The 15981-nt window shown below is 33.3% G+C and overlaps 1 protein-coding gene across 1 annotated transcript; it reads right to left on the reverse strand.

Annotated features, from left to right (window-relative positions):
- Nucleotides 428–15734, reverse strand: LOC109354427 (probable leucine-rich repeat receptor-like protein kinase At2g33170). Its single transcript, XM_019596919.1, has 4 exons — nt 15723–15734; nt 4920–5292; nt 1659–4623; nt 428–934 (listed from the first exon to the last, which is right to left on the reverse strand). The coding sequence occupies exons 3-4, from the start codon at nt 4606–4608 to the stop codon at nt 549–551; spliced, it is 3336 nt and encodes a 1111-aa protein (XP_019452464.1). The 5' UTR covers nt 4609–4623; nt 4920–5292; nt 15723–15734; the 3' UTR covers nt 428–548.

Raw genomic sequence — 15981 nt, forward strand, 5'->3', positions numbered from 1 at the left:
TTTGGTAGAAAGGGTACAAAAATAACAAATGTTATGTGAATGAATATAGTTTTTGAACTAATTCGTGAACAAAAACTATATTCATTCACATAACATTTAAATGAAACCAACAAAACATTGATATAATGGTGCAAGGGATTATTGAATCCGAAGTAAATTAAAGTGTCAAATATTTAATTTTTAGGAGTAACAATTGTTATGAAAGACAGTCACGAAAAAGAATCGATTTAATGAAAGTAACACCATGTTATATGAACAACTTGTACACTTGTTCATAAAAAATACACTTATTCTTCCCTACATAAAATAACCTCAACTGTACAATAGTTTCTATACTGAAATCCAAAATAGAATACAGAAAGTGAAATTAATAACAACATAGACTGATACAAAGTAAAATAGTATAGTCTAGAGAAATGATGGACTGAAAGAATATACGAAAATTATACCTATTTTCTCTTATGGAAACCATATACTAAGAAAAATTAGCATAAAAATAAAAAATCATCTCTGTTATAACTAATATCAAGTGAAGTTGAATATACTTTTCATGTGCCATCTTTCGAAGGAAGATCATGGTAAGTTTGAGTGAGTGTTAAATTCCCCTCTCGCTCATTCGACTCGATAAGCATCGACACAACTTCGCGCATTGATGGCCTCTCGGAAGGAGTCATACTTGTGCACAATATCGCAAGTTTCAAAACAGTGAGCATGTGATTCACAGTGGTTTGTTCTTGAAGATCGAGTCGATTGTCGAGTATATCTGTTGTCAATATATTCTTATTATTCCGGATATGGCTTCTCACCCATGTGACAAGATCACCTCCTTGCTCCAATGGCTGAACCGGAGTTCTTCCCGTTATCAATTCCAAAAGAACAACACCATAACTATAGATGTCACATTTTTCTGTGACCTTCATAGTGTAAGCATATTCTGCAATGTAGGATATAAAATGATTCACTAAACAATAATGGCTTTAATAACAAGTGGCTTAAGATGTTATTTTAACCTTAATGATTCAATTTGGTGCCTCCTTAAAAATGAGAACGAAAAGTTCTATGTGAAACTCATCTCTGAATTTTTCATCTTTAATTTTAAGGGGGTGCCGAATTAACTTCGAAAATATGCAGACATAAAGAAAGATATTGGTACATCACATGGCCATGAGCAAGTGTGATTTTTCTAATTTATCTGTCAGTTTCAGCATTTGTACCTATGTGCCTAACTAATATTAATTTAAGTCTATCTATATATACATTAGTGGATCATGAAAAAGACAGAATAAGTGAATAACATTCAAAGTCAACATTACAATTATAAACTAAATGCATAGGCAATAATGGCCAAATACTATAAGATAATAAGGCATTGGCAAGTTGATAGGTCACTGGCAACAAACTATATTTTAACAATATCAAAATCCATAGTAAGAAAAAGCAATTTCCAAAACTGCTTAAAATACCAAAACTTCTGAATTCACCAAACTCAAATTTCTTCAAGAAAATAAATTAATGTCGACATTAGTTACAAGTATGAAGTGAAACTGCAAATCATAATATGAATCATCGCGATAGACTGTAAGTCAAAACAAGATAAAAAGTAAAAGAAAAAAAGAAACATTTGCTTCATTGAGTAATTATCGAAAATAGGAGCTTACCCGGGGCGATATAGCCATATGATCCGGCAACTGCAGACATTGATTTTGATTGGGGCATGTCAATCACTTTTGCCAAACCAAAATCACCAACATGAGCCTCATAGTTTTCATCAAGCAGAATGTTATTCGATTTTATATCACGGTGAATAATCATTGGTTTGCAGTCATGATGCAAGTAAGAAAGACCCTCGGCAGCTCCAAGAGCAATCATGAACCGAGTTGGCCATTCCAGATTATTTGCAGAGCCATGCAAGAGTTCACCTAAGCTACCCCTTTCCATGTACTCATAAAGTAGGAGATTGGAACCTTGGTGATAGCAAAAACCAAACAACTTCACTATATTTCGATGCCTTATGTTTCCCAGAGTCAATATCTCAGCCCTGAAACTATTATCAATGTTGTTCCCTTCCCTGTTAGATGATAACTTCTTAACAGCAATAGTCTGACCCGATTTCATCACCGCCTTATAAACTGTTCCACATGCTCCCTTACCAATAACATAACTTTCATGAAATCTCTTTGTAGCTTCAACTAGATCTTGGAATGTGAATCCTTCCTTTGGAGGAAAATACAAATCTGATTCCGAGGAGGGAGTCTCGATGTGTCTCAAGGAAGCAATAGACTCTGAAGATCGTCTCATAATATAGAGAATAACAAAAATTAAGATGAGAGAAACACCACCAACAGTAGCAGCAACGGTCATGACAATTTTACCACGAGGAGAATCATCACTCTTCGATGAAGGAGCTGCGCGAGAAGATGGATTGGCATTGCAGTCTCCGAGAGGTGGACCGCAGAGGCCTTCGTTACCACCAATAAAGCTGCTTACAGCCATACTTTCGAAAATTTTGGTGGAAGGTATAGAGCCAGAGAGGTTATTGTATGAGAAATTACATCCCAGCAAGCTTGAAAGCAGGCCAAATGTGCTCGGAATCTGACCATCTAAATGGTTATTATTGAGAAAAAGATATTCAAGCATATTGAGATTGCTAAGCTGGGATGGTATGCTTCCGGAAAGGTTATTGTAACTGAGATCCATTTCAATCTGTAAGCTTGAAAGGGAACCCAAATGAGGAGGTATTTCACCAGAAAACATATTGCCACTCATCTTCAACCAGTTCAAATGAGACAAATTACCTAATTCTGCAGGAATATTTCCAGAGATTTTATTGTTTGAGAGCTTGAGAATCTCCAAATGCTGGAGCGTTCCAAGCTCATTTGGCAAGGAACCGGTAAAGCTGTTCTGACTGAGATCAAGCCGCTGGAGATTTATGCACCTAACAATTTCAGGTGGGATTCCTCCGGTGAAAAGGTTCGAAGACACATTGAAGGTTACCAATTGAGAAATATTTCCTATTTCCTTCGGCAACTCCAACGTAAAGTAATTATCTGCAATGTGAAGCCTTTGCAATTTCTGGCAGGTCCCAATCTCACGAGGGAGTGGACCAGTGAATCTGTTCTCGTTCAACTCAATTGCGGTTATGTTCACCAGTTTACACAACTCTGAAGGGAAGCTACCGGTAAACCTGTTTCCAACCAACAGCAGCTGTGTCAATGATTCACAGTTCAATATCCCTGTTGGTATATTTCCATAAAGCTTATTAGATGCCATATTCAACAACATCAAGCGAGAATGTCGACATAGATGAGGAGGTATCCTTCCTGTCAAGCTGTTGTCGGAAAAATCAACAACCCAAAGAGGACTACGAAGTCCAAGTCGCTGAGGAATTATACCAGTTAGGTTGTTGTCAAAAAGTTGCAACTGATACATTCGAGTCAAATACTGGAAACCGAATGGAATTGGACCTGTAAGATGATTCATTGACAGGTCTAGCCTGGTCAGGTTCTTCAAGCTGCTAAACTCATTTGGTATAACACCGGTTAGCTGGTTCTCAAAGAGAAAGAACAAGCGTAGACCACTTATCTTGCTGAATTCAGAAGGGATATCACCGACTAAAGAGTTCTCCGAGAAATCAAGTTCTAAACAAGAAGAAAGATTTCCAATTTCCCTTGGAATGCTTCCATTCAAATTATTCTTGTAGAGAAACAACCTCTTCAATGATTTTAGGTTCCCAATCTCTGGAGGAATATTTCCGACAAGCTCATTTCCATATAAAGCAAGGGTCTCAAGACTACTGCAATTGCCAAGCTCTTTCGGAATATATCCTGACAACTGATTATCCCATAAAATCAGTTCTGTTAAGTTGTTAAGCATCCCAATCTCACTTGGTAGCTCCCCTCCTATCTGATTTTGAGCAAGACCAAGATACATCAAGCTCTTACATCCACTAATTTCCTTCGGCAGGCTATCAGAAATGTTATTTGCACCAGCTCTGAAAGTTACCAGATTCGTAAGATTTCCAATGGACTTCGGCAGGGGACCAACAAGAAAGTTGCTATATGCAACTAACTCGATCAATGAAGACAAATTTCCAAACTCCTCTGGAATAACACCAGAGAGTTTGTTGTTGCATATATTCAAACTTATCAAAAAAGACAGTTTACCCAACTCAGACGGAATCGGTCCTTCAAATTGATTGTTGTTCAAATAAAGGGACTCCAAACTCGAGCACTCGCCAATCTCCTTGGGTATATTTCCAGACAATTTATTGTAAGCAAGATCGAGATAAGTTAGATGGGTCAGACCCCCAATGCTAGTACTAGCATTTAGAGTTCCGGAAAGACTCATTGAACTCAAATTAAGAGACTGAACCACATGATTATTATCATGATCAGTGCAACTTACACCTATCCATCCACATGGTGTTTCATCCGAAGACTTCCAATTTCTCAAAAGATTAAACTGATCAAGAAGACCATTCTTAAGCTCTAGGAGGATTTGTCCTTCAATGTTCAACCCTTCTGTGCCACAAAGAAGTAAAGGCAATAATAGCAAAATAACATAATACCACTTTGCCAAAGTTATCCCCTCATTGATATTTCCAGACATCTTAATATTCAAAACCTGCACAAGGAAACAATCACAAGTCACTTGCATAACCAAGGTGGTAATTTCTTTTTCTTTATAGTCAGTGAAAAAACCAGAAAAATTTGTTGAACTTTGGATTGAACAAAATCTCAAAATGTTGAGTTGGGGTAGGCCAAATGAACCCAAGTTCATAAAATAAAAACATTTCAAAATAACATTTTCAGCATCTTAATCAATCAGGTCAAAGGCAAAATAAAGGTATACATATATATTACAGAAAAACCACTCACTAAAAATTAGGAAAGGAAAAACAAAGAACATGAGTTACATACCTTTCAAAAGCTACCATCACCATCAAAGAAGGGATGATAAAAAAAGCAGCAACTACACCACTTAGGATCAGAAACTTGTTGAGAAGGAAAAGTAAGAACCTTTAAGGGGTTCATGAATCTCAAAGCCAAAAATAGAATATACCCACTTCACTTTTTGGCATGAAAAGTGGGGATCTTTGATCTGAACACCAAAAAGGTAAGATTTTGAGCACAAAAACCCAAACCCCTTTATTTCAGGTACTTCCTTAAGAAAGAAGACTCAGAGTTCAATGAATCAGAAAAAATGAATATACAGACACTGTTTTATTTGTTTGCTTGGAATGAAATAATCTCTTGGGTTGAAGCTTTAATGGCCGACAAAGCAAGCTTTCATCTTGTCATTATTTTCATTGTCTGAAACAACAAAAGGAAGATCCTAGTTGTTGTTTGTTTTGCTTTTGCTATGTTTTGATTGCAACCCTTTGAAGTGGTGAGAGAGAAAGTGTGATGCAGATGAGAAAATAAGAAGAATATATGAAATTAAGAAAAAAAAATTGATTTTTTTTGTTTTTCTTTTCTTTTCTTAATTTATGTGTTTGCTTGTGAATGGGACCATGTTGGTAGGTAGGCGCTGAAATTGTTGCAGATGTGTAATATTTACTAATAACTCACCTTCCCTTCTATTACGTTTCTACGCGTAACATCAGAATCAATCAACTTGTTTTTCTTTTGCCATGTGAACTTTGAGTTCATCTTCAAACTCATGTCGATTTAACGTATGGTTGTCTTAACAAAAATAATTCAAATTGAATAGTAGATATTTAATAACTTTGTATAAATCTTTATATAAGGGAGCATAGATATTACACCTTATTTTATTATCTAACTATAATGTATGGAAACAACACTTAAGTATTTTTGTTATCCAACACCTCTAAGTTGTTAAATTAGCTACATTTTTTTATGAATTATAAGCATTATTTATAAATTTTAAACTCATAACTATAAGTTATAAGCTTTTTTTTGCTGGTACAAAGCTAACTGAAATAACTATATCCTATGAAGCACCAATACCTCTCCTACGAAAGATCTAGCATGTCTATGACACAAACACCCCCTCTAACACATTTTCGACACTTCATGGACATATAACTTTGATGCCCAATTTAAAATTAAATTGAGTTTGGTCTTCAATTATTGTTTAATAGATGAACTTCAATTGTTGTTTAATAGATTATCTTCTTTTGTAGATGAACTCTATAGTTAGACTTTGATTTCCTTCTTCATAAGAAGCATTTCTATTGTATTTGTAATTGTGATCTTCAATAGATATAATCTTCAAATTTCTTCTTGATCAAACTCTTTCAAAGAAAATTGATCCTCATCTTCAACATGTTGATTGGAACAAATAAAGTCATCTTTTTAGCTAGTGAGGTTGACTAAGACTTAGAGTGCAAGACTACAATTTACAGTAATTTGCTCTAAATTAAATGGTCTTACGTGTAACACTTATGATTCACACAAAAATGTGGAAATAGTCTTTCTTTTTTGTATATCCCAAAATAAAGACACAAAAACTAAAGAATAAGATTGAGATTCATCTACAGGATATTGAGAGCTCTTGTTGGAAATAGTCTTTTTGATAAGTAAGATAATAATCCTAAAAAGTTTAAATAATATATTGGCCAAAATAGGCTTTAAATAGAAATACAAGAAAATTAACATGGATTGTTTTTAATGCAATTTGGAAATAAGACTACTTAAACTATGCTATAAAAAATTAACTGAACACACTCAAATATAAACGTATGCATTTTAGTATTATTGTAGTACAAATCATCATAAGATTGGGAATATTGGCTTAAAAGAAAAAGAGAATGATGTGGCAAAAGAAGTGGCTATGATGAAACCTTCTTGTGGCCAAGTAAAATGAGTGGCTATAGTGTAACCTCTTTTGTAGCCAATGAGAAGAAGAGGTTGTGGTGAAGCATCTTTGTTTTTGGCCATAGGATCCTCAAGGCTTTGGCTATAAATAGGAATGCTCCAAGCCATTGTAAGACACACCAATATTCTAGCCTTAGTGCATATTCTCTCTTCTTCTCTTGTTCTAATATTGTGAGGAATATTATAGTGTTTAAGATATAAGTGAGTGAGAGTGATATTGGGTGTACTTGGGTTTTGGGAAGTGAGTGAAACACTTGAGTGAACTTGTAATTCTCTTTTATCATAGTGATAATATCATTGTTGCTCTTCAACCGTGGACGTAGGCAAATTGCTGAACCACGTTAATTTCTCGGTGTCATTTTCTCTATTATATTTTCTCCATATGTCTTCCGCATCAACAAACTGGTATCAGAGCTCGTAGAGCTCTTGCATGCTAAGCCGTACGATCTAAAAGAAAATTCTTAGTATGCTCTGTGTTTGCAGCATTGTCTGATCTTACACACCAGAAAAGAATTGTTCTTGTTACTAGAAAGGTATAATAGTGTGAAAGTGCATGTCTAGGAAAGTTCTGTCTTAGGAAAGACCTGGTATTTAAGCGTGTCTGTTAAGACCCACCTCTCTTTCCTGGGAGCTTTCCTGGTGTATGTTCACGGACTACGATACTGTTCTGGTATACGGTTATCATGGCGAGTGCTAAATTTGATTTGGAGAAATTTAATGGAGAAAATGATTTCAACCTATGGCGATTGAAGATGAAGGCTCTACTAGTTCATCAAGGCTTGGGAAAAGCCTTGGAAGGTAGAAACAAGTTACCACAGAGTCTGACCGAGGACGAGAAGGATGAAAACCTGGAAAAAGCACATAGTGCAATTTTGTTGTGCTTGGGAGATGAAGTTCTACGAGAAGTGTCAGATGAAACTACAGCTGCTTCATTATGGTTGAAGCTGGAAAGCCTGTATATGACGAAGTCACTCACCAACAGGCTGTATTTGAAGAAAAGAATATATACCCTTCAAATGCAGGAAGGAAAACCCATAAAAGATCATCTGGATGAATTTAACAAAATTATTCTTGATCTAAAGAATATTGATGTTAAAATTGAAGATGAAGACCAAGCAATTCTTCTACTATGTTCCCTTCCAAGTTCTTATGAGCACTTCATCGACACCATGATGTATGGTCGAGAAGATCTGACCTTAGACGAAGTAAAGGCGGCGTTGCACTCAAAAGAACTGAAGAAAAGAGTATCAGATTCGAGATCTGAAGGCTCAGGTGATAGTCTTTTTGCCAGAGGAAGAACAGAGAGGCGAAATCAATTTGGTGAAAGAGGGAAATCTAGGTCCAAGTCTAAAGCGAAACCTAGAAAGTATAAATGTTTTCATTGTCATAAGGAAGGTCATATAAGAAAGAATTGTCCAGAGAATAAAGATTATCTGGTGCTATTCAAAATTGTTGCGACCTACGCAAACAACAACCTTTAGGTCATTGTCAGGTATTAGAAAAATAAACAAGCGTGACCATAAGGTCGTGTATGAGTATTTTCTCGTACGTATTCTCATGCTCTATGATCATATTCAATAAAATGATTAAAGAAAATATTAATTTTGACATTATCGAAGAAAAAGATACTTGATCACAAATGTTAAAAGACTAAGTTATAAAACTCAAATTCCAATGATAAATCATAGTATGATTAGGCCCAAGTATACAAGCATGTGTTAATTGGAGACATGCTCTCATTTCTTCTTCAGCTAAGTAGATAATAGAAAACAAAAATGGATAATCTAAGAAAATGGGCCTGCCAAATCCTATCTTCGGTTAAACAGGAACAGAAACAAAAATAATGGATCGAATTTAGATTGAGGGTGAAATTGTGGTAAAGTTATTTAAATGTTTGTAGTATTATACTTTTAAAATGTATATAGCTATATTTTCACTGTGAAAAAATCAATATTATGAAACTTGAGCTGGACGATAAATCAGAAGAAGTCTCATATTAGGTTAAATCGGTTTAAACGGTTAAATCGTTTGGCCTGACTGGACGATTTTATACGTAATTAGTAATTATAATTAATAATCATGTATAATTACGTTGAAGTAACGTCTTTTCATCTTTTTTTTGGACTAGAGTAAAACAAAATATTAGAGTAATTTTTCATTTTTTAATTTTGAAGCGAACCGTCTGGTTTACTTCCCGGGTTAATCTGGTTTAACCGAGTTTAACACGGTCGGACCAGAATTTTCCCGGTTCAAAATCGTCCAACTGTCACTCAATTAAAACGGTAAACCAAAGTCGTTTTCAAGTCCGGTCAGTGGTTAAACTAGTCAGACCGTCCAGTACGATCCGGTTCTTATAACACTGGAAAAAACCACCATAATATAATATTCATAAAGTCACATTAGAAGTGAGGAAAAAAATGGTATATCAGGATCACTCAAGCATGATTTAAGGAAAATAAGCAAAAAAAATTTTCGTCCATCTTTATATTAAGAGATTAATCATCAAGTATGATAAATAAATTATTTTATGATTTAAAAATCACCATTTATTATTAAAAATATTTGTTTTTTTCTAAAAACTATCGCACTAATTTATTAATCAGATTTTTATTAATAAAACTATCACGAGGACACAAAAATACTATTTTATTAATTATTATATAATTTTATAATAAAACATATATAAATTATTTAACATTAACATTATTATTAAAGTTATTATTTAATTATGTGAGTATCCAGTTATAAATCTATATAGTTAATTTTTATCTTGCATTATTAGTATTCAAAAATAGATTGTTAATTTATATTATATTACAAATAGATTTAATCAAGACGCCTTCAAATGTATTGATAGATTTAAAAATCCTATGGGAAAATGCCCATAAGAATATGGAAAGTATCATTGAAAATGCAAATATTGAAGAAATGATAAACTATTGAGTGAGTGACAATTCATTTAATTTAAAACTATTTATAAATCATTGTTTAAGTGCAAATCTGATTTTTCTTCATATTCTGTTAGGTTGTACTAAAAAAAGTCTGCACCATTCAAATGAAATCTTGATATGTATATTTTCCTACCATTCTTTAATCTATAGGACACCCAATATTTGATAGATTTCATGAACCTCATAGATGCATTAACTCTCTTGATGATACCTTGTACTTCGTGTAAAGGATGCATTCAAATATGGAGGATATTTTTCCATGTAGGAATAGAGCGCAATACGGAAGCACAAGATTAGATCAATTGAGAACAAAAGAGAAGCTAACAAAAAAGCAAGAAAAATAACACAAAATTTAACATGGAAAAATCTCTCAGTGTGAGAGATAAAAAACCACGGGCAATCATAAGCAAAGTTACACAATGAAAAAAGGAGAGTATAACAAATCATCTTATAATGATAACGAAAATTCTCACCAAAATACACTCAAGACTCTAGTGTTTTGCTAATGTTGCTATGAAGATTTTGTGATGAAAAATATGCCACAACTCTTGTCCTTTTATAGTAGAAGAACCTTGGAAACTTGGAGGCCAAACTTGAATATCTAGGAGGCCAAGCTTTAATATCTTGGAGGTCAAGCTTTAATATCTTGGAGGCCAAGCTTTACTATAACTTGCTCTCCAAGTGGTATATGAGAGACACATACATCTCAACAATCTCCACCTTGGCTCGAATTTGATAAGTTGTTCATCGCCAAATAAAGCCCCGAAGGGTGCTCAAGTGTTGTAGAGACCAACCAAGTCCAGACAATGCTGAAACTTGGTATTTGGAAGATGCTTGGTAATCATATATGTTGGATTCTCTGATGTATGAATCTTTTCCATTATAATTTCGCCAATAATAACAATATCTCGGATAAAGTGACGTTTTACATCAACGTGTTTGGTCTTGTCATGATAATGAATATTCTTAGTCAAGTGAATAGCACTTTGACTATCACAAAACACTATAGAGGAAGATGGAACATCAACATTAGGAGCTGTAGGCTTCACTCTCAACTCCACTTTCTCACTAGTACCCTGCAGATTACCTGTAATAATAGAAGAAGACACAACAGATTATTTTCCAGAAGATAATAATGCATTCTCATTAAAAGTCACATCTCTACTAAGAATTAACTTTCGTGACTTTGATTTAGAACCCATAAGTAATATCTTTTACACTCAGATGCATAACCAAGAAATATGCACTCAACAACTCTTGGAGCTAATTTACTATCATTGACATATGCATATGCAGGAGATCCAAAAATTATTAAATTAGAATAACAACAGGATTACCTGACCAAATTTCTTATGGGATTTTGAAGTCAAGTGATGAATGTGGAGAACGGTTGACCAAGTAATAAGCAGTAGATGCTGCTTCGGCCCAAAATTCACACTGATGCCATAACCCAACATTTGAGAGCATACAACGAGATCTCTTAAGTAAAGTCATGTTTATCCTTTCTACAACACCATTTTGCTAGAGATTCCTTGGAATGGTTTTGTGTCTAACAATACCATTATTTATGCAGAACTCATTAAAATCACCATTGCAGAACTCTAATTCATTGTCTGTTATGAGATTCTTCACTTTCTTCCTTGTCTGGGTTTCAACAAGAGTTTTTCACTTTTTGATAGTGGAGAATGTGTCATTTTATGCCGCATAAAATAAACGCAAACCTTACGAGAAAAATCATCAATAATGGTCATCATATAGCGGCATCCTCCATGTGAAGAAATTTTTGAAGGCCCCAAAGGTCAGAATGAAGATAACCAAGAATACATTTGGTACGATGAGTTGCAGTGAAGAAACTAACCTTTTTCTATTTTCCAAAAACACAATGTTTGCAAAACTCCAGCTTACAGATACCATGTTTACCAAGATGACCTTGCTTGCTCAGAAGATGCATGCCTTTTTCACTTATATGGCCTAAACGCATGTGCCATAATTTGGTGACGTTGTTATTAGGCATAGAAGAAGATACAAATGCTGAACCTGTAACAACAAATCCTTGCAAAACATATAAACTACCAATTCAATTAGCTTTTAATAATACCAGAGCATCTTTTAATACCTTTAGAACTCCACCTTCAGCTGAATACCTGCACTCGAGAGACTCTAGGGTGCCAAGAGAAATCAAGTTCCGTTTCAAATCTGGAATATAGCAGACATTAGCCAAAGTTCTGACAATACCTTCATGAGTCTTGATCTGAATTGTACCTATTCCTGCAACTTTGCATTGAATATCATTTTCCATCAAAACAAAACCACTATCAACATGTTCAAAAGTGATAAATAAATCCTTATAAGGACACGTATGAAAAGTATATCCAGAATCAAGAATCCATTCTGTTTTACTCCTCTTATTAGAATAGATAACAGATAAAAGAATATCGCCGTCAGAATCGTAACAATACATATATAACAATTGTCGCGCCCCGATTTTCGGCTACGCGACCTCTTGAGTCGCCACTACATTTTTTACTGTAAAAAATGTAGAAAAATCTTTTTTTAGCCCAATTACCTTGGGCTTTTTGGATTTTTGATATCCAGGTTCGGAAGTCGGTTACAATGTAGGGAAGGTATTAGCACCCCACCCGCCCGCCTTAAGCAGTATCCTATACTAAACTACATGGGTTACTATATTTTTCATTTGTTGTTATTACTATTAAATAAAGGAACACCTTTTTTTTTAATTGGATTAATTAGTTAATGATTAATTACTTAAATAAAAAAAAATTATTTTTTTAGTTGTGCCTGACAATATTGACTTTGGTCCNTGGTGATTATTAAATTGATGAAGTGCAGCCCATATGTCCGACACCGCATCATATCTTAAAATTAGAGTGATTGTCGTCTTAGAATTTATAATGACTTTATCATTAAAAAATGTAGAAGTTATTTTAAGGACATTGATTAAAATTCAAAAAAAGTATAAAATACTAGTAGAATGTGATTTATTCTAATTTTTTTTAAAAAACCTACACATTGTGTTTTGGGTTTGAGCTTCCTCTAACATTGCATATATTAAAATTTGGATACTCATTAACATGAATAGAATAAAAAAACAAATATTAAGTGACATGCATCAACATAACATGTTCTATTATAGAAATGAAATTAACTAAGTCATAAACACATGAATACAATTCTCACCATGCAATAGAATTGAGTGATTTTATTATATATATTTACTTATTATTCTTAGCCTTTGAATAGCAAAAGTAAAGGTTCGTTGTAAAAATGGTGAAACAAACAACAGTGAAATTTGATTACAATGATAAGTCCAGTTAATTTTTATATTCACACCTTATGTTCATGAAAATTTAATTGCCTACACATAATTAATTTTTTTTATTATTATGATAATTAACATTTTCATGATATAATAATTTAGCATATATAATATAACATGGTGACATTAGTGTAAATAATAAACAGCTAAAATGCAAACCTGATAAGCAATGAATAGAATACCCAGCAAAAAGAGAAACAAGCGTGGCAGGAAGAGATTGTTGTGTAGTGAGACTGAGACGTATTTCGTCCTGCGATTGGCTACGTTTTGTGGTCAACTCACGAATTGAGGAAGTATGCAGATCCAACGGCTAGGGATCGAGGATGCACAGATAAACGATGAACCCACCCACACAGGATTGATTCTCGCAGCAATTTTTTATTGTTTCTTTTTTTTCGCACAACACGTTTGGCAGGATTTTGGGAGGTTTTTTGGATGTTTTGGCAATGTTTCAATAATACTTTCTGTGTGTCCTTTTCTCCTCTTCCTAACCCACTATTTATAGGGAAAAAAATAGTCCAACCGAAATCCCTAAAGATTTGCCTACCTCTTTAATTTTTCATGAATCAAATATTCCCCTTTTTTTAAAATCCAATCAAATTGATTTGATTTCCATTAACCAGGATATTTGAAAAATTGATTTCAAATCTGGAATTTGAATTTCAAATTTGAAATTTGAAATTAAAATCTTTTGAAAATCTTTTTTGATTTTTGATTTTTGATTTTTTTGTTTATCCGAAAAATCAATAAATACTTAAGAGAAAATAATCCTCTTTTTAATTTTTTTATTATTTTTTTGAAATTCGAAAATTAATTTATTATTATTATTATTAGTTATTATGGCACCCAATTGTGTTTTTAAGCATGATATCTTATTTAAATGCTAAAAAAATCCGAAATTTGGTTTTAAAATCTTTCACCATCTTTCACTTATTGAATGTTATTTCGAAATTTTTTAAGAAGAAAACATTTTTTTATTTTTATTTTTATTCTTTTTGTTTTGGAAGATGACATGTGGGCCTATGCTAGCCCAAACAACATTTTTTTGAAAAATTGTTTTTTAGGGCTTAGACTTTATTTGTATTTTCTTGAAATGGAAAACTTATTATTTGGAAACGAATTGGGCTTTTTCTGGGCCGGACAAAAATGAATGTTCACAACAATATATGATATATATTAGTTTCAAACTCAATATCACATAAGTTGGAAAATATGTTCCAAATCATAAGACACTAGGAAACAATTAAGTAACTAATAACATATATAATATTAACTTAATAACAATTTAGTAACATATATAACACTACAAATTTAAGCTAGAAAATTGGTTGAAGAATTTAAACAATAATAAAACATTATTTCCTAATCCCTATTATATATTTCTTTAATATGCGGTTCGGTTCGGTTCCAACGGTTCCTAAATTTTTAAAACCATAAACCGAACCGAACATAAACGGTTCCTTAAAAAAATAACCAAACCGAACCGTGAAACTGAACCGAACCACATTTTGTGGTTTGGTTTGGTTTGATTCCATCGGTTTCGCGGTTTAAACTGGAACCACTTACACCTCTAATTGTTCTCCATCCAAGTCATGTTTGCATGAAGAGAGAAGTTGATCTTAGCATAATTATAGAAAATTAAGGTAAGATCAAACTGAGAGTAGAGACTTTGCCAAACATGATAAGATTTCGAGTAGAAGAAAAATAAGTGGCTTATTGATTTATCATTCTCTCCACATAGAGCACCAGACACTGAGACAAATGAAACATGTGCTCCTAAGACTACCCCCCTTTGAATTAGACACAATTTTGTTGGAACTCCACCCAAGAATATTTTTCACATTAAACATTTCATCTATGGTGGGACAATATTTTCCACACTTTTTTGGAAGCCACATTTTCACAGTTTCTATCATCATGAAGCATCACATGATATGCATTTCGAACTGAATATTGAGCTCCTTTGTCATGAATCCAAATCCATCCATCGGTCGCATCTTGATCTGGTACTGAATTATTAGTGTAACTTACTTGAGTTGAAGACCTACAATGCTATATAGGACTAAATGTGAATAATAAAATATCAATAAAAGAATATGCTACATGTGATAAATATAAGAATATTGTGTCGGATGAAAGGATTAATTAGACAAGATAGGATTATAAATAAATGCATCAAAGAGAAAGTTGTACTAACTCCTACTATAGAAAAGATGGTAGAATATCGTCTTAGGTAGTTTGAACATGTGAGGAGAAAACCGATAGAAGTCCTAATAAAGAGAGTAAATTAAATGGAAGCTAGTCCGATTTCTAAAGGAATAAGAAGACTAAGAAAAATCATAAGGGAAATAATACAAAATAACTTGTCAATAAACAAGGTTTTTTATGGACTATTATGACATCATTCAATATATGCATGTAATCAATCTTACCTAGTGAAATAAATATTTGATTTACAATTCAATAATAATTTTTTTTTATTTCTTTTGATAACACGGTTCTTCAACTCCATTTATTGGAACACATTCACAACCATCTAACCTATTTCCCACCCACTTTCGTTTATCTCTAAGTATAGAGTATAAAGTTGACTTTTATCTTATTCCCAATCCATTTGCAATAAAATATTTACGTTTCAGTTATATTATCGAAGGTCAGAGAATGGATTTACTTTACTCAACTTTAGTGCTGAATGAAACTTGCAAGAAATTAAGTAGGATTGTATGGATTATCATCAAATCTAGAGTCACGTTCATGTTTTTTCCAATTGATGTGATACTTCCGTTTAGTATCATGAATAAAATTTGGGAAGGTTTGAGAAGTAAAGAAGGAAGAGCCATTTATCTGATTC

Source organism: Lupinus angustifolius, chromosome LG08, assembly GCF_001865875.1.
Source record: "Lupinus angustifolius cultivar Tanjil chromosome LG08, LupAngTanjil_v1.0, whole genome shotgun sequence".
In the NCBI taxonomy this organism is placed as follows: Eukaryota; Viridiplantae; Streptophyta; class Magnoliopsida; order Fabales; family Fabaceae; genus Lupinus; species Lupinus angustifolius.